At 50.1% G+C, this 18140-nt stretch overlaps 1 protein-coding gene across 1 annotated transcript in view; it reads right to left on the reverse strand.

The window, feature by feature from the left end:
* Positions 1 to 8056: 8056 nt before the first annotated feature.
* Positions 8057 to 18140, reverse strand: part of Rassf3 (Ras association domain family member 3) — a 65182-nt gene continuing 55098 nt past the window's right edge. Inside the window, exons 2-5 of the mRNA XM_021174050.2 lie at positions 15720 to 15827; positions 14673 to 14895; positions 12955 to 13064; positions 8057 to 10820 (exon numbers count right to left, since the gene is read on the reverse strand). Coding sequence (XP_021029709.1) covers positions 10671 to 10820; positions 12955 to 13064; positions 14673 to 14895; positions 15720 to 15827 — 591 coding nt within the window. The 3' untranslated portion in view covers positions 8057 to 10670. The remainder of the gene's footprint in view (positions 10821 to 12954; positions 13065 to 14672; positions 14896 to 15719; positions 15828 to 18140) is intronic.

The following is an 18140-nucleotide window of genomic DNA, read 5'->3' on the forward strand; positions in this document are numbered from 1 at the left end:
GACCACGGGCTGGAGAGATGGCTCAGGGGTTAAAAGCACTGACTACTCTTCCAGAGGTCCTGAGTTCAATTCCCAGCAACCACATGGTGGCTCACAACCATCTGTAATGGGATCTGATGCCCTCTTCTGGTGTGTTTATAGTGTACTCAGATAAATAAAATAATCTTTTTTTTTTTTTTAAGTGGGACCAGGTGTGGCAGCTCAATGCTACCAAACTAACACTCAGGGTGACTCGGTCAAGGCCAGTGTTGGCTACATAGCAAGACTCTCTGCAACATCCACCAAAGGTCTGGAGATGGCCCCTTGGACAAGCACAGTGTGTGGATCCCTAAGAGCTGCATGGGTGTGGGGGCAGAAATCCTAGGATGGGCTAGCTAACGAGACTAGCATTATCAGTGAATATTGCTCAACTGGGAGACCCTGCCTCAACCAAGTAATGGATGAAGGCTCCCAATGTCAGCTTCAGACCTCCACATGCATGTGCACACACAGTACCCACAGCAAACACGAACATGTGCACACAGGTGGGAGGGTATGAAATATGAGCACCAACTATTACAGTACCAGAGCTTAGGAGAGTTCTAAGTTGGAATTCCGTCTTAAAGGGAAGACAGTAGAGCCAGGCAGTGCATCCCGATAATCCCAGTGCTGGAGGTGGGACACGGGGGTCAGGGCTCCCAGACAGGCTTGGCTAGAGGCTGAGACTGAAGTCAGTCTGGGCTACAGGAGATTAGTTAACAAAAAATTGTCAGTCTGAGCCCCCTTCCTCCCTGTGAGACCCAAGCTGCTCACTTTAGCTCTCTCTCTCTCTCTCTCTCTCTCTCTCTCTCTCTCTCTCTCTCTCTGTGTGTGTGTGTGTGTGTGTGTCCATCCTCTTGGCCTACAACTAACTGAAGGTAATAGGTTCCCAGAGCATAGAGAAATACCTTTACATCTCATGTCAGGGTCAGATATGGTAGTGCACACCTTTAATCCTGGCATTTGGGAGGCCGAAGCAAGTGGATCTCTGTGTGTTTGAGGCCAGCCTGGTCTATAGTCTCAATGGGTAGCCCTCCAGAGTCACATGGTGAGTACCTATCTCAAAACAGCAAAGTTCATGGGACAGATTCCCACCCCCTGACCCCCTTCAGCTGAATTTTTCAAAGCTCACAAAGCTACTTAGTAAAATACTAAAGATAGAAGTCAGGATTTCGGGGTTGTGGCTCCTGCAGTCCTGGGCTGGACCTGGGATGACCAGGCCTGTGGCCATTGCCCCAGCTAAGAATATCCACACCAGAGCCCAGAGGTTAGAAGGCTCAGCTGTCAGACAGAGTACTGAAAAGGAAGTGGCTCAAGTCACTTCAGGTAAGGGCTAAAAGTGGATCCAGGGGCTGAAGAGATGGTCCTGAGTTCAAATCCCAGCAGCCACATCCATCTTTGTAATGGGATCCGATGCCCTCTTCTGGTGTGTCTGAAGAGAGTAACAGTGAACTCACATACATTAAAAAAAAAAAAAGTGGATGCAGCCCTCTGGAAAGTCGCATCCTGTGACTTCTACCCATCACGGTCCAGAAAAGCTGCTGCAGCAGCAAAGGCTACAGGAAAGGGAGTGACCCACGGCAGAGTCATAGTGAAAGACATGGGACCAGGACATTGGTCTGCCACCAAAGGACTGACCGGGGCGGGGGCAGGGGGGGGAGGTGTCAGGAAGTGATCTCAGTCACAGACAACACCCCTGTCCCACACAATGGCTGCTGACCCCGGAAGGCTCAAAGGCTCGAAGGCTGTGACGGGAAGGAAGCCTGCTCTTGGACCTGTCCTAAAGTCTTGCCTCCTGTGGGCCCTACAGAAAGCCCTCTGTGGAAGCTGCCAGAGCCGGCTGTTCTCCAGCCCTCCTTGGGGGGACACTCCTCTCCTCGCACTGAAGCTGGAGGTACCGAGGCTGGCCTCTTGGACACGAGAGGATGGGGACCACTGTGACCAGCTCCAACCTCTGCTCCAAAAATAAAGAGCATTCTCGGAAGGGGAAGGGAGGGGAGGGGAGGGGAGGGGAGGGAAGGGAAGGGAAGGGGAGGGGAGGGAAGGGAAATAAAATAAAAATAAAATAAAAAATAAAAGAATAAATCAAGAGGTGTCAACCCTAGGTGGGTGGTTCTGAATGGTATAAGACAGCAGGCTGAGCAGGCCATGAGGAGCAAGCCAGAAAGCAGCACCCTTCCATGGCCTCTGCATCAGCTCCTGCCTCCAGGTCCCTGCCCTGTGTGGGTTCCTCTCCTGACTTCTCCGGATGCTGGACAAGGATCTGGAAGATGAAGCACAGCTTTTCCTTCCCAAGTTCCTGTTGGTCTGGTGTTTTCTCACAGCAACAGAAACCCAGACTAAGACAGGAGGGCTGCCAGGACTGAACCCTTCCACAGCTTAAGTCCCCGCTCCTCCCCTGAGCTTCTGCCTCGGCCCCAAATCCATTTTTCTGCTAAACTCTGCTCACTCTGCAATCTTCAGGATTTGTCCCTCCTGTTAGCCAAGGCTTCTTTCATTACAGGTACCCACAGCAGAGCAAAGCCGGCCAATGGTAAACGTTCAACTTCTCCCCAAAGGGGACACAACTACATTGTCCAGCTTCAGTGACCTGTGCCTGTAGCCCCAGCATTAGGTCAGTTTGTGGTCTTTCTTCCTCAGTCCTTATCTTCCAGGAGGCAGGAGGATTACAAATTCAAAACCAAAGGGTTAGAGCCTGCAGTACATAGTCAGAACTTCTCGGGGGGAAAAAAAACAGGAACTGACCGTGTTGCTCAGTGCTGCCTACCACTTGCCGACTGTGCACCAAGCCCGAGGTTTAATCCCCGGCACCACCCCCACTAAGTGCATGCGTATTACATACCCAGGAATATAAATAAACACGAGTCCTAGCCTATTCTTACTAAAGAGAGTACATGTGTCTTTGTGGATTGGTTGCTAAATGTACCCAGCACATGTTGGAAAATATTTTAATGGGATCCCTGGCTGGCAGCTCATCACAGACCACCCTTCACTCTCCAGTGAGTTCTCCGTGGTTTCCAAAAGCCTCTGACCCAAGGCAGGAGCACCTGTTAGCACACTGCCCCGGCCTCCTCTGTGAGCAGCTCCGACACATGGTGATTGTATTCTGCCCATGCCCCTACTATTTAAGCTGCTGCGTGGCCTTGCTTCCCAGCTCTGGCATCTCCTGAATACGAACTCAGGACATTATGACACCTTGGATGCTTACTAGGGAGCTGGAATGAGTGTCAACTAAGGCTGTGTCACCTCCCAAGGCTGCCTCGGTCTTCTACTGCACTCTCTCAGATGCTTGCACAATGAAGCCCACAATGCCATGGCGAGCCCTCTCACAGAACAAGAACAGAGAATCTTCCAGTCTATGATCCTGGCTTCCTGCGTCCTCCCTACAATGCCCCCAAAGCGCTGCCCAGGCAGAGCTCAGCTGGGGCAAAAGCCACAGCCGGACAGGCCATAAGCTGCAACTGTGTGTGTCTGAGGAGGACAAGCTGCCCACGAAGCTGTTGTCACACCTTTGGGAAGTCCCCCCTGCTAGGAGAGATGTATAGAGTTCCGAAAATAATGCCTGGCCTCAAGGAAATTACCAACTGAGGGAACCAACCTGGTTTTGTTCTTGTGACTATCCCTGAGAGCTATTGAGACAGGAAGGACTTCACTAAGGAGCCCAGGCTAGCCTTGAAGCTATATTCCTCAGCCTCGGCCTCAGGAGTGCTGGGGTAATAAAGGTAAGCTTTCCATGCTTAGGGAGGGGGTGAGAGTTTACAAGCATGGAAACAAAGATTGGCAAAAAAAAAAAAAAAAAAAAAAATTCAGGCCTCCAGCCATGGTCTAAATCACACGGCATTAGCATCACCTTGGCCTTGAAAAGACTACTCCAGGTACCCTGAACCTAAGTTGTCAGGAAAGAACACGTTTATGGCAAACACAGCGGAAGGCCAATCGTCCTACAGTTGTGAGTGTTCTGTGTTTAAATCAATTTCCTTCTGTAAGAATCAATTTTTAAAATACTAACAAGACACTTGGCAGTGGCCACACCACAGATCCAGTTCCTTCTGGCTCACACACCTTACTTGCCCTCCACAACCATGTCTGGCTAAGATCAAAAATTCTCTTAAGTCAAAATTGAAGGTGACAGAGACAGAAGAGGAAAAGCCAGCTTTCAAAGGGAATGCCAGAAGAGAGACAAAATGGGTGGATTGCAATGAAATATAAATCTCCAGCTTGCACCCCACACCCTGCAAGTGTTACCTTGTGTTAGCTCTTTTTTAAAAGTTTCATTTTAAGGACTGGAGAGATGGCTCAGTGGTTAAGAGCACTGACTGCTCTTCCAGAGGTCCTGAGTTCAATTCCCATCTGTTATGGGATCCGATGACCTCTTCTGGTGTGTCTGAGGACCGATACAGTATAGTCTTCATATATAGAAAATAAAATCTTTAAAAAAAAAAGAAAAAGAAAAAGAAAAAGCCGGGCTGGGCGGTGGTGGCACACTCCTTTAGTCCCAGCAGGAGGTGGAGGCAGGTGGATTTCTGAGTTCAAGGCCAGCCTGGTCTACAGAATGAGTTCCAGGACAGCCAGGAATATGTAGAAACTGTCTCAAAAGACAAAACAAAACAAAACAAAATAATAAAGTTATCCCAAACTTGATTGGCTAAAGTAATTCCCTCCCCAGAAAAGTTTAGAGTCCTGTGCTACTGTGTGAATAAACATTTCTAAGTCCCAACTCACCTGCCTCAGAAACAAAGACAGGAGCTTTGGGGAGCTCGGTGCCAAGGTGTGGGCCTGGCAGGATGTTAAGATGGCGGAGTCTCTGCACTGGTGCAGAGGTCTGCCTTGTCTAAAAAGAGCTCCCTCGTTGAAGTCTTCGCAGGATTTTCTCTCAGAAACCAGAGTTTTACAGCACAAGCTGCTTCTCAACCGAATCGCCTACGACCAACCGACTGGGAGTGGTTCGCCAAAAAGCAAAGCAAAACCAGAGGAAACCAGACCAGAGACCAAGCCAGAGCCTAACCCCACCGTGCAGAAGACCAGGCTCACCTGGAAGGAGCTAGATAGCTGGCCCGCCCTCCAGGCTCTCACCGGCCTTCCTGTCCATCCTCCTCCACCCTCGACTCTTTAGCAGAGATTCTTTCTAGAACACCAAATTAAGCAAGTTGCAGTTCACATCGGAAGTCAGCACAGGGAGAACTCGAAATTTTTCGGTCCTTTGCAAAGGATGGTGCCTGTCTCGGGACCAGCTGAGCGGCTCAGCCCACTGCAGCTTTGGGTGGCTTGCCTGGCTTGCTTCGGAGCCTTCTTTTCTTGGTTGCTCTAGGAATTTTCTGACCAATTACAAGAGGAACACTAGGAATGAATGGTCCCCTGCCCTACCCTGCCCACTCCTCCCAGGCAACAGACCTTAAAGGAAAACCAGGACAGTTCCTTCCCTGTATTTCAGGATTAGCCCCCAAATCGGTGGCTCTCAGCCCTCCTAACGCTTCGGACCCTTTCATACAGTTCCTCACGTTGTGGTGGCTCCCCAACCACAAAATTATGTTGTTGCAACTTCATAACTGTAATTTTGCTACTATTGAGTTGTAACGTAAATATCTGAAATGCAGGATAACAGACATGCCACCCCTGTGAAACAGCCATTCGACTCCCACAGGGGCCATGACCCACAGGTTGAGAACCACTACCCTAAGACAACCACTTCCATAACTGAAGCTCAACCACCAGTAAGTAACTGAGTGAGTGGAAAGGTCCCCCTCTTCCAGCACAAACTTGCTTTCCCGTCTGCCCCCCAGAGGGGAGGTAGTGTTTGCTCTAAACACTCTTTGGAACTTGAGAACAAGATGGCCAAGAAGCCGGGCTGTCAAAGGCTTGCCCATCACTCACACCCCACCTTGGGACTGCCTGCCTGGCAATGCGTTCCTCAACTATGACATGTTGCTATAGGTTGTACCAGAGACTTCCCCTTTCAGTAAAACAAAACACCTAATTAGGGCTACCTGACAGCACCCCAATGCAGCATTTGTATTCTACCCTTCTCCCAATCTCTCAGAAGTCTGTCCCTCTCGTGTGTTACACACTCACAACACTGATCCATCGCGTGAGCCTGGAAACTGTGAGAACTCCCCACCAGTAAGCAAGGAATCCTGCAGCGAACACCCGCAAGATGGCCTCTTGTAGTGCTACCCACGGCTGAGGGCCTGCCCAGTCCCCCAAACTCACTACACACTAGACACTAACAAGGTCTGGGGTTACATGGCTATAAATCTGGGTTCCCTTGGCCCCCTCCTCAGATTAATTTTACTAGGACAGCCCCCGGAAGGCTGGGAAATACCCACCTGTATGAGCTGGCTTATTACAAAAGATACAGATGAAGAAAGTCACGGGGCAAGAGCGCTACTCCCCAAGCTCTCTAAATGGGGATGGGGATGGGGCAGTTGTGGAGCGCTAAGGAGCCTTCACTACACAAGCATTCAGTGAAGCAGAATCAGCCCAGCAGGGCGAGACTCTCCAGGCTGTTCTTCCTCTGTATGCTGCCTAGCTTTCTTACAGCCAAGAGGCAGGACCCTTTTTGAAACGGAGTCTTATGCTACACTTCAAATAATTTACTGTTATTTGTATTAACATGACTATTGACATAGTGACAGAGATGGAACTTGTCTTAGAGTTTCTATGCCTGCACAAACATCAGGACCAAGAAGCAAGTTGGGGAAGAAAGGGTTTACTCAGCTTACACTTCCACATTGCTGTTCATCACCAAAGGAAGTCAGGCCTGGAACTCAAGCAGGTCAGGAAGCAGGAGCTGATGCAGAGGCCATAGAGGAATGTTTCTTACTGGCTTGCTTCCCCTGGCTTGCTCATCCTGCTCTCTTATAGAACCAAGACTACCAGCCCAGGGATGGTCTCACCCACAAGGGGCTCTCCCACCCTTGATCACTAAGTGAGAAAATGCCTTACAGCTGGATCTCGTGGAGGCATTTCCCCAGCTAAGGCCCCTTTCTCTGTGATAACTCCAGCCTGTGTCAAGTTGTCACACAAAACCAGCCAGTGCAGAACTCAACCCAAGGGCGTTTCCTTTTCTCTAAATTGTTTTCATTTTTAATGATGAGCATGTGTTTGGGTGTGGCCCGTGGAGGGCAGGGACCCACAGAGGCCAGAGACGCGGGATCTCCCTAGAGACCGAGTCACAGGCAGAAGGTTGTGAGCCCCCAGGTTCGGTTGCTTGAGGACTTTTCCTTTTCAGTTCTGAAAAAGCAGCCAACACTTTCCAACCTCCGAGCCATCTCTCCAGTCTCACAAGATGATGGTTCCTTTAGGGCCAGCTCCAAGACAAAGAGACAGGACGATTTGCTTCCGTGACCTTCATCAGGGAAGAGAAATTCTCATTTCTCTGCTTTGTCTTGGGGGAGGGAGTAAGGAGCCGGGAGTCCTGTGGAAGTGCCTCCTACCCAGGATCTTTACAAAGAGTTTGGCAAAAAGCAAAAGCAAAGCAAAACAAAACAAAACAAAACTGTTCCTCTCATGGCCTCTAGGGGGCAGCATGGCTGAGAGAACACCGTATGCAGCCTTGAAGACAAATCCAAGCCAAGCTCTCCAACCCATTTGTACAAAAGTTGTAGGAATCTAAAACCAAACAGGCCCTGCTGTTGAGGTGGCTTCTTGCAGGTAAAACCTGGCAAGTCAAGTCCGGCAGGGGTGGACCGGGGCCTCTGAGGACTGCCTGCTTCTGTGTCTGGAGAGCTCTTTTGGTGTTTGTGTAGTTTTTGATGGGTTCCCAAGGCATACATTTGTTTTCACAGGGAAAACAATTTTAATGTGCAGGACAGGCAGACATGGAGGTAGAATAACAAAGAAAAATGACATTTGGGAAAGCGTGTGCCCCCTCTCCAGAAAAACACAAAGCCAAAACCGTATCTTTGTAAACATTTCTGAATTATGGAATGTTCTTCTCAAAAAAAAGAAGCTGTTCCAAAACTGACTAAAATACACACACACACACACACATATATATTACACATATAGTAGCATGTTATCATAAATGAAGACATACAAATTTATCAACTAACAACTTCAATTTTTAATAATAATAGGAACAATTTTGCCATTCCAGACACAATTTCAGGGGAGAAAAAAAAATCTGCCCTATAAAAATAAAACATAAAGTCCTCAACATTATAAATATAGCTTTTCACTTTAGATTTAAAAGCTTCCCTGCGCCACCCTTCATTTACCACCGTCCCTGTACCATCACATTCTGAAGAGAAAACAGCATTACAGCAAAGCTGGCTTTCGCTTTACCGGAGGATCTGAACAACGGTTTGAAAAAAAAAAAAAAAATATATATATATCTTTGGCCTCTGGGGCTCCTTTTCTTCCTTTATGCTTTATGCTTCCTTTATGCTTTTTCTTCCTTTATGCTTTAAAACAACGGCTGCTGTAGTAACCAGTGTTTGAGCGAGAACATCGGCCTTCAGGAACCACGGACTGGCAGATCTTCAGGTGAAATTGTACACGCCATCGAGCGAGGTTTGGAGGCATACAGAGGAGGGAGCTGCTTCATACAGTCTACTTCAAGTAAAAAAAAAAAAAAATTTCACAGATACCCATCAGCTGCTACTTTAGCGTCTAACAGTGTCTTAATGTGAGAAACTAATGCCTCACAAACGCTAGGCACACTGGGCGGAGTAGTCAGAAGACCAGGTGGCTGGTGGCGGCATACACAAACCCAATGGTAAAACCAGTACAAGAGCCACGAAGGCTTTCCCTGAACAACAAAGGCAGCGTGTCGGATGACAATGTCACTAAACCTCATTGATGCACGGAAAAGAAATCACATGCAAAATTAAACAAGATGTGCCATTCATATTTTATAGCTAGCTCTACTTTTTTTTTTCTCCCAACTCTTTCTAATAGCTTAGAAGATCTGATTGTCCGATTGTCTGTGGAGCTTGCGTTAGCATAATCCACACTTGGATCCGCCTCCCACAGGGTGACATTCTCTGACAAGTCAGGAGAGCCACCTCGAAGGGACAGATTCTCGATCGAAGGCACGGTTCATAGAAAGGCTAAGAGCTGGGGCACCTTGGAATTTCCAAACGATTCCATCGGGTGTCACCGTGTTAACAATTCCTTGGGAATTTATAAACAACAGAACCTATCTAGACTAGAGACAGACCAACCGTAAGGCCCCTCCGGAATCGGAACACCATTCCCTCGGCTCTCCGATTTGCAAGCTGCTGTGGAAAGTGAGGCCATTGCGCCTGTCTATTGCACATGCGTCTCTTTGGTTGGAAGGAACATGCTCGCTTGTGTTAAAATAGTTCCATAATTAACGACTGTTGTGCAGTCAGCTGGGTGTGGCCTTTCCTTCCTTGGGGCCCTTAGTTAAGTCTCTGAAGAGGCAAGGATGCAGTAGGACCCGGCCTTTAATCAACATCCCTGTCTTCTACTTTGTAAGAACAACTTTGAAGAGTGATTGGGGCTGGGAGGCTGGGGAGGGGGGAAGCAGGGGAGGGGGCAGAGGAAAGGAAGGATGCAATGAACGGAAGAGAGTGATTGTCACAGTGTGCCGTGAGCCCTGGCCTTGCTACATCTTCTTTCTAGCTAACAGCTGAGGGGAAGCAGCTGCCCTTACCCAAACTCCTTTTTAACTCTGAGAGCAACCCTTACATGTGGGGGTGGGGGTGGGGGTGGGGGTAATAACCTACATTAACAGGGATCAGCACATGGCCAGGCCCCACCTACACAGAGAAGCTAAACCCCAGGCCATCCGTTCCACGCCAGCGGGTCTCAGAACCAGCAGGTCTCAGAACAGATGCACAGGTCAGGTCCAGCTGAGGCACACCTACCTACCTGTGGACCACCTCGGTCAAGGTTAAATCCACTGCGGGTCGGCTGCACTTTGTGGGTCCCTTTGGACTTAGCTCCTGGCTCTTTGGCTCTGACCCCACATTTTACCACTAGCAAATTAAGCAATCTTTAACCAACCTCAACATTGACCCTGAATGCTTTTAGCTCCTTTACAGACAAATACACCTTTCTCCTCTAACGCTAACTTAGAAGCCACGCTACCTCCCCGAGCCCTGGGCCCTTACCTTCCCTCTACCTTCCCGACTTGCTCTCTACTTTCTTTGTCAAAACTCTTCTAAAATCTTTTCCCAGTCCCCCAGAGTTCCTAAATTCCTGTGTCCTTCAGTTCAGGTGGGTAGGTGCTCCAACAGAGAATGAAAATATGCAGGCAGTTTCACCGTAGAACACTAGGACTTAGCGGTTGCTTAGTGACGCCTTAAAGCTCATCTTTGCATCCTGAAGGTTACCAGAATCGCGTCCCTAAAGTAACTAGTAGAAGACAGGGGGCCTCAGCCCAGAGCTCATGCTTCCAAGCACGCCGGGATGCCTGATGCCCAAAGGCTCACAGCTTGTGAGAGGTAACATCGCCATGCCAAAACAGAACAAGCTTGCGGAGTCCCTTGTGCCAGTCCCTCGTGAGGCGCGGGATGCTGCGTGACCAGGCTTTGACAACTGTGTCTACAGAGAAAAGAGGAAGACCCTAGAGTGGCCTGGCCGCGAAGACAGCTCTCCGAGAAGAGAGGCAACCAACGCGGCTCTCTCGTGCATCCCAGAGCTGTGCCTTCCGGGCAGGGAGAGCCCTCGGCCTTAGCCGGGCCTTAGCCGGGCTTCCACACCTCGCCCAGGGCTTCCTCCAGCTTCTGCCTGTAGGCTGTGTAGCGCCGCTTCAGGCTCTGCAGCTGCTCATCCTCTTCTTTGTCCAAGATGCGCAGGAAGTTCTGCAGCTCCGGGAGGCTGAAGGCTTCCCACTGTCGGGGACAAAGAGGAAGACGCCATGACTGGCTCCAGGAATAATCCAGACAGGGTCACTTCAGTGTTCTCCCTGAAACCAATGGAGGGTGGGCCCCCTCCCACCGCCAGGGCAAGGTTTTGCTGTGTCATACAGTCTAGCCTTGACCTCATGATCCTCCTGCCTCAGAGTCCTGAGTGTTGGTTTTATGGCTTCCCTCCTCTCCTAGTCAACCCCACAGAGAATCAGCTCTCCACATCTGCACTGGTGGTCATCCCAGCCTTGCCTTCCTCTCCCTGCACAGTCTCCTCAGCTCCGCACAGTTCTGCCGCCCGCCTGCAGTCAGATGGACACGCTTTCTCCATCGCTGCTGCCCCAGCTCTCCTTACCCACTGCTCACCCCTGCAGCCTCTTTCCCAACCTTCTTGCTCTCTCCTGCTCTTTCCGACCTCAGCTCCAACTCCCAGCCCTCCCACACACCCAGCCACGGTGAGCACGCATGGTTAAAGGACGCAGCTGGCACCCCTGAATGTTACTGGAGGTAAGAAATGTGCTACCTTCCAGCTCCGCCCTTAGCCTCCTCAGTACCTCAGCTTAGCGCTCACTTGCTCTCCTTGCTTTGCTTGGCCTGCCAATCTTCAGCCCGTCCTTCCAGTCTCAGCTCACACCTCACTTCCTGAGGAGGCTTCCAGGACCTTCCCCTTCCCTTCCCACCCAAGGCTGGGTTCACTTACAGGTCTCTCTGAGCCACTTGGAAGCCCGGCTCGCAATCAAGATTGTAAGGACTACAACACCTTGCCTAGTGTCTTGCTTGCCTATGTCTGCCCTCCACGGTAGCTGGATGCAGCTCGCTACTTGGAATTCGGTCACACTCACACACACACACACACACACACACACACAGAGAGAGAGAGAGACAGACAGACAGACAGACAGAGCAGCAAGTGGTTAGTACCTCCTCTTGCCAAGCCTGACAACTTGAGTTTCACCCCTGGGAGAGAGGCGAGTCCTGCGAGTTGCCCCCTCAGCTCCACACGTATGACACGACAAGTGCATATCCACTCATCCGCACAAAACAATAAAAGGTAATTTAAAAAAATAAAAGTTTTTTTTCTTTTAAAAAGCACCAAATATCAAGGAAATTGCTGTGCAAAAAAAAAAAAAAAAGTGAGCCGAGTTCCTCCCCGTGACCCACTGAGATGTGGAAGGTTGTCCTCCACGTGTATGCTGTGGTACACATGCCCGCAAAACGCGCACTCACACATACACAATAATGAGAGTAAGAACTACTTTTAAGAAAGCCTCAAGCCAGCCAGTGGTGGCGCACGCCTTTAATCCCAGCACTCGGGAGGCAGAGGCAGGCGGATTTCTGAGTTCGAGGCCAGCCTAGTCTACAGAGTGAGTTCCAGGACAGCCAGGGCTAAAAGAAAAACCCTGTCTCGAAACAAAAACAACAAAAAAAAGAGGCTCAGTACCACTCTCAACTGTTTCTGAGTGGAAGGCTAGAATAATCAGAGGCTCTGCCTCCGGGTCCCGATCTATCTCTATCCATGGCCCAGGCCTCCTGACTAGGCCAGCGAGCAGAGCCTGTTCTCTCAGCTTCGTGAACTGCTCCACGGGACACCTCACACGTCCTGAGTCTGAGACCTGGCCTGGAGAGTTTGCTCCAGGATCACTAAACGCTGACAGAGGATATACAAGGCAGTCCAAAATGGTTTTCAATGGACACCCCAATACGTCGTCCTTGGAGAGAAGAGGACACATGCAAACAGAAGTCCTGAGTCATCTGACTGGATGTAGAGGGGAGGGGATGCCAGGCCCGCGTCTTGTTGGGTTTCCTTGCTCTTGGGAGCCTTTCCTCAGCAGCAGATAGTGGGGAAGGGGGGGCTGGATTAGAGTCCCGTGGACCTGGGACGAGAGGTGAACATTGCTCTCTGTGTGAGCGTAAGTAAGAATTCTTTCCCCTGACCTCTGAAGAGCGTACGGCCACATAATGTTCTAAGAGAATTACACTGTAAGCTAACTAGGGGTTCACTTTGGGTGATTCAAAATCTCTCTCCTTTGCTGCCCTGCCCCCCTCATCTCCTTGAAGCAATAAATCAGGCCAGCTGTTCGGGGCCATCTGATGCCACCGTGACCTGTCCCTCACTCACCTCTCCAATTTCATGCTCTCGAAGAACAAAACTAAGGGTGTCGGTTCTGGGCCCTGCTACCAAACGCAGGTACAGCGGGTGCTCCTGGTCGGAGAGCTTGCAGGCATACACTGGGGAAGGAACACAAACAGCGTGTTACAGAGGACTCCAGTGTTCCTGAGACGGTTCCCCCACTACCCCACCACATCACAGTAACAGGACACATCTCTCTCTCTCTCTCTCTCTCTCTCTCTCTCTCTCTCTCTCTCTCACACACACACACACACACACACACACCTGTGACACACCACAGTAACAGGTCAGATTCCCCGAGCCTCTAGATCACCATTCGATCACACTAACAACACAGTCCCACAAACCTAGTATACACCGGGCCTTGAAGAGGAAGCGACGAGTTCCAAGAATGACATGAAATAGGAATTTGCATCAAGCGTTAGCGCTATGGTGATTCCGTCGGTCCCTCCCTTCAGAAAGATGGGACATTTTGGGGTGGGGGAGGGACCTTAACCCCTATTAAAAACCATGAAAACATCTCAACCAAACAACATGGATCCAAAACTCCCAGGAGCAAACGTCTTTGCAGACTGAGTAAGACCCAGCAGGCCAGACACTTATCCCACAAGCACAACTTGTCTTTACGGATGCACACAGATGTACTTTCACATACAAAGATTTGCCATGGGGGTGGGGGGGTGCCCCCGCAGCTCAGCTGGACACTGCCATTTTAGATTGTGTGGCTGACATCCACCTGTGCTGGCAAAGTTGCTGGCAAGCGAAAACTGTGTCTGTCCCTTAGCACTTCAGATGCAACCGCAGTGCAGTTTCCCGGAGGCGGCTGCTCCTCCGCCAGGCTGCTGAGCCTGTGGCTTCTGACTTACCTATCTTTCTGTACAGGCTGGGAAAAGCCGTGTGTCACCCTGCGCAGCTAAAGGACATTACTGTCATGTCCAAGTCAGTACCTTTTCCACTATGGCTGCTTTAGGCTTTTCCCAGAGAAGACTTAAGTAGCTGACTGTCACTTATTGCTTGGATCATAGACACCAGCTTCCATTCCAACTTTCCCCAGGAGATCCCAGTCTATTTCCTGAGGTGGTCTAATGTTCGTTCTATTCACTGGGCATGCGTGTGAGTTCAGGAACACCCGAGATCAGCACTCGTTTGTTTTTACCTGTGAGCTGTACAGGTGCCTCTGTTTTTTTGGTTTTTGGTTTTCGAGACAGGGTTTCTCTGTGTAGCCCTGGCTTTCCTGGAACTCACTCTATAGACCAGGCTGGCCTCGAACTCAGAAATCTGCCTGCCTCTGCCTCCCAAGTGCTGGGATTCATTAAAGGCGTGCGCCACCACTGCCCAGCCCTGTACAGGTGCCTCTTGGCCGAAAACTTCAACCACAAAAGTGTTCTCTGGCGTGTCAAAGGGCACTGTTGTCATTGCTACCACAGCCTCACCAAACCTGTCCCTCTGTACAGCACACCAGCAAGTCCTCCGCACGAGTCGTCTCATGCAGAAGCCTCGAGGGTCCTCAGGCGTAACACTCTTCAACTCAAAATATGAACAGGCAGCAATCAGAGAGATCTGCCTGTAGATAAAGTGTGGCTTCCACAGTCCGACCCTGGCCTCTGACAGACAGTTAGACATGGCGTCTATCAGCTGTCCTTCTGCTAATGAGTAAGAGAGGCAGGAACGGACGGCCTGCTCTCATTTTAGGTGTGGCCACGTACCTTGGTCTTCCCGGTGACAACGCTTATAAAGCGCAAACTTGGTGGGACTCTCGGTCACCAGAAACTTCCTGAGCAGAGCCTCGATCACTTCCCCCACGGTGTTTGTACTGCTGATGTGAAGTGTGTTCATGCAGCCACCGCTGCTGGGCTCGGGAGAGGGCTGGGCAGGTTTACAGAGTTCCATCTGCACCTTAATGAAGCCAGTGTAGATCCCATTGGAATTCTGAAGAATGAAGAAAGGTCACACTGAGCAGGTGGCCAGCAGGCTCAGAAAGGAGCAGATCTAACCCACAAAGGAAGGCGAACAGCTTTTACCCATTTTTTTGTCTTTCACCAAAGAGTGCAGAGAGGGGCTACCTCAGTGGGAAATTCATACAAGATCTGCAGGGCAGATGCAGTGGAGGAAACATGCTAGCCCTGAGGTTTGAGCTTCCAGAGCCTTCTGGGATGGATCAACACCCACTGAAGAAGACACAGTCCTGTGTGGCACACACCTGTCAGACCAGTGCTGCCTCGAAGCCTGGAGTGTATCTCAGCTCGGGGCTCAGCACCAACCTTCCACAAGAAGGAAGGTTGTGTGGAGGGCTCTGAGACACCCAAGTCTGCAGCAATAAGTTGACACTAGGAAAACAGGCTGGCTTTATTCCCAGTGGCAAGGGGACACACAGCAGATGACACTTCTGCTACACTCACTAGTGCAGAGCATGCACAGCATGTCAGACACTCACACCTCCCACCTGGTCAAGGCAGGGTCCCTCATTCTGTCCCTGCTATGGCTGCTGCAGCTGCAGCTCTTGGGTAGCCCAGGCTACCAGTCCTGAAAGCCCCTGCACAACTCCCCATCTCTCTGTAGAGTGTCGGCATTACAGGTGCGTGCCGCCCCATCTATCTGGCCTCTTCATGGGCCTCAGGGATCAAACCTGCCAGCTTGTACTTTTACACACACACACACACACACATACACACACACACCCCAGCCAGCACCCTGCCCCTATCCATCCGTCTTGCTTTCCGTGAGAGCCAAGCCCAGCAGGCAGGAGTACTTACTAAGGTCATCTTCAGCTTGTCTGTAACGGCTGAATTGTATTTATGAACTTTCTCTTTGATTTCCTCTTTGCTGAGGTAATTGTGCGTTTCCTTCTCTTTCTCCACATCCTAGAAGAAAAGCAAACCATGATCATGCATGGACAGCCACGGGGGGAGTGGGGGGGGGGGCAAATGTGCAGATAAACCAGGATTCTTCTATGTCCCACAAAAGAGCAGCCAGGTGTGTTGCTCCCCGAGACACAGGCAGCTCTAGTTTACCATCAAGAACACCAGGGTCATCTGCCAAGCAGGCCTCATTCTTCCTAGGGGTAGCAGAGTGAAGTCAGCCCACCAGTAACTAGAAATAGCACTTTGTTAAATATCCTCCCACAAACCTGTCTTTGCTAAGTTCCTTCTGAAAAATATATTTCCACAGAGTACCTGCTACTGGGCACGTCTCCCTCTAAGGGTTGTTTATCTGCATGTTTATTTTTGAGACAGGGTCTCATTCCGTGGCCCTGGCTGGCCTGCAACTTGCTATATAAACCAGGCTGGCCTAGAACTACTAACAGAGACCTGCCTGCCTCTACTTCCTGAGTGCTGAGATTAAAGTTGTGAGCCACTATACCTGGCTTCAAAAGGTATTTAAAGAGGTACACTCAAAGCTTCTCCTGAGTACATTTTATTCATGTCATGGTCTCTACAGCTGTACAGTGTGCCTTAGCAGAAAGGAGGGAATGAATACTAAGTAACCAGCAGTAATCACCAGCCTGTCAGACTGTGCACAACTACCAGAGGGCATATTTACCTTCCCAATAGTCTCTGTGCCAAGATATAAGTGACCAGACTCTCTCTACCCCGCCATGCTCTTTGGCCTTTCCCCATAACGTGAAAGGGGAAATACTTACTGGTTAAGTTCGCTCCTGATCCTTTAGAATTCACTAATAATTTAGGATCGAAAGGCCTCAAACAGTGCGTGTATGTCCTACCTGATTTTATGTCAATTTGACACAGGGTAGAAGAAGGTAGAAGGAGCTAGGGAAAAGGAACTTCAAGTGAGAAAATGCCCCCCACCCCGGACTGAACTGGGGGCAAGCACGTGGTGCATTTTCTTGATTGGATGATTGATGTGGGAGGACCCAGCCCACTGTGGGTGGAGCCACACATGGACTGGTGGGCTTGGGCGCTATACAAAAGCAAGCCAGGCAAGCCAGTAAGTAGCAGACCTCCATGGTCTCCGCCATTGGTTCCTGCCTGGAGCTCTGACTTCTCTGGATGGTGACATATTTGATCATAGTATCTTATCCCAGCAATAGAAACCTAACTAGAACAGGTGCAGCCATGTACCCACAATGCCTAACTGTAGCATCAGGAGAGTCAAGGACACCAGGCACTGGACTGGATTGCAGGCCATTCTCCAATCCACCGGCAAAGCTGGCGTAATGACCCCAGTGTCCACGCAGAACAACTGCATTCTAGGGAGTGAGTTAACTTGCCAGATGAGACTTAGCTGTTGAGTGGAGCCTCATCCCAAAGCCTGGGGATGCTCACCAACCCAACTGTCTGGCAGCCTGTATCTCCACATGGGCATTTCATTCAACACTTCCTCAAAAATGAGCTAGCTAGTCTCTCTGTGGTATAGACAGGAAACAGGAGAGGTCTGCAGAGCCCATCGGCCCTTCCAAGAAGTCCCCACTAGTTATCTGAACAAGTGCTATCTTAATCCAGATCCTATATCTTTTGCACTAAATTACACAGGTTTCCAAGGCCCTGGTGTAGACAAACCATTTTCTTTGAAAATGCAAAGAGTGTGTGTACAGTCAGATTCAAACTCGAGGAGTGACTGGAAAAAGAAAGTATGAAGATATGCTTGTTCCAGCCAGCCAGAGCGCACCATGCTCATGGCTGGATGGATATTCTCCAGGCTAGCAGTTGTTCACTGTGTGGCAATGGTACAAACACACCAGGAATGGTCACCATGGAACCCGCTGGAGGAATGCTGTGCCGAATTCCGAACGGCTCTTAGGCAAGCATCCCAGCAACAGCAGACTCCGTTCTTGACGTCCTTTGGTCTACCACTGGGCCTCAGGCCTTGCTCACCCTCTGAGTCTGTTTGCTCACTTCCTGCTAAGTGACCAGTCTGGAGTAGGTCATCTCTGAAGAGCTCCTGACCTGAGCGCAGTGCTGTCTGCAAAGATCTGATCTGATCTGAGAGCAGCGCTGTCTGCAAAGATCTGATCTGATCTGATGGCTGTTCTCTCTCAGGACCGCGGGAGGGACAGGGTTCCATGTAAGGGATCAAGGACGCCGAAGGGCCCCCAGACCACTTGCTGCACACAAACATCACTGCATGTAGGCCCGGGGTGTCACGCGGGCGAGAATCCTAAGGAAAGGAATGGAAGGGGGCAGAGGATAGCAAAGAAAAGGACCAGGGCTTAGGCC

This window comes from Mus caroli, chromosome 10 (assembly GCF_900094665.2).
Source record: "Mus caroli chromosome 10, CAROLI_EIJ_v1.1, whole genome shotgun sequence".
Lineage (NCBI taxonomy): Eukaryota > Metazoa > Chordata > Mammalia > Rodentia > Muridae > Mus > Mus caroli.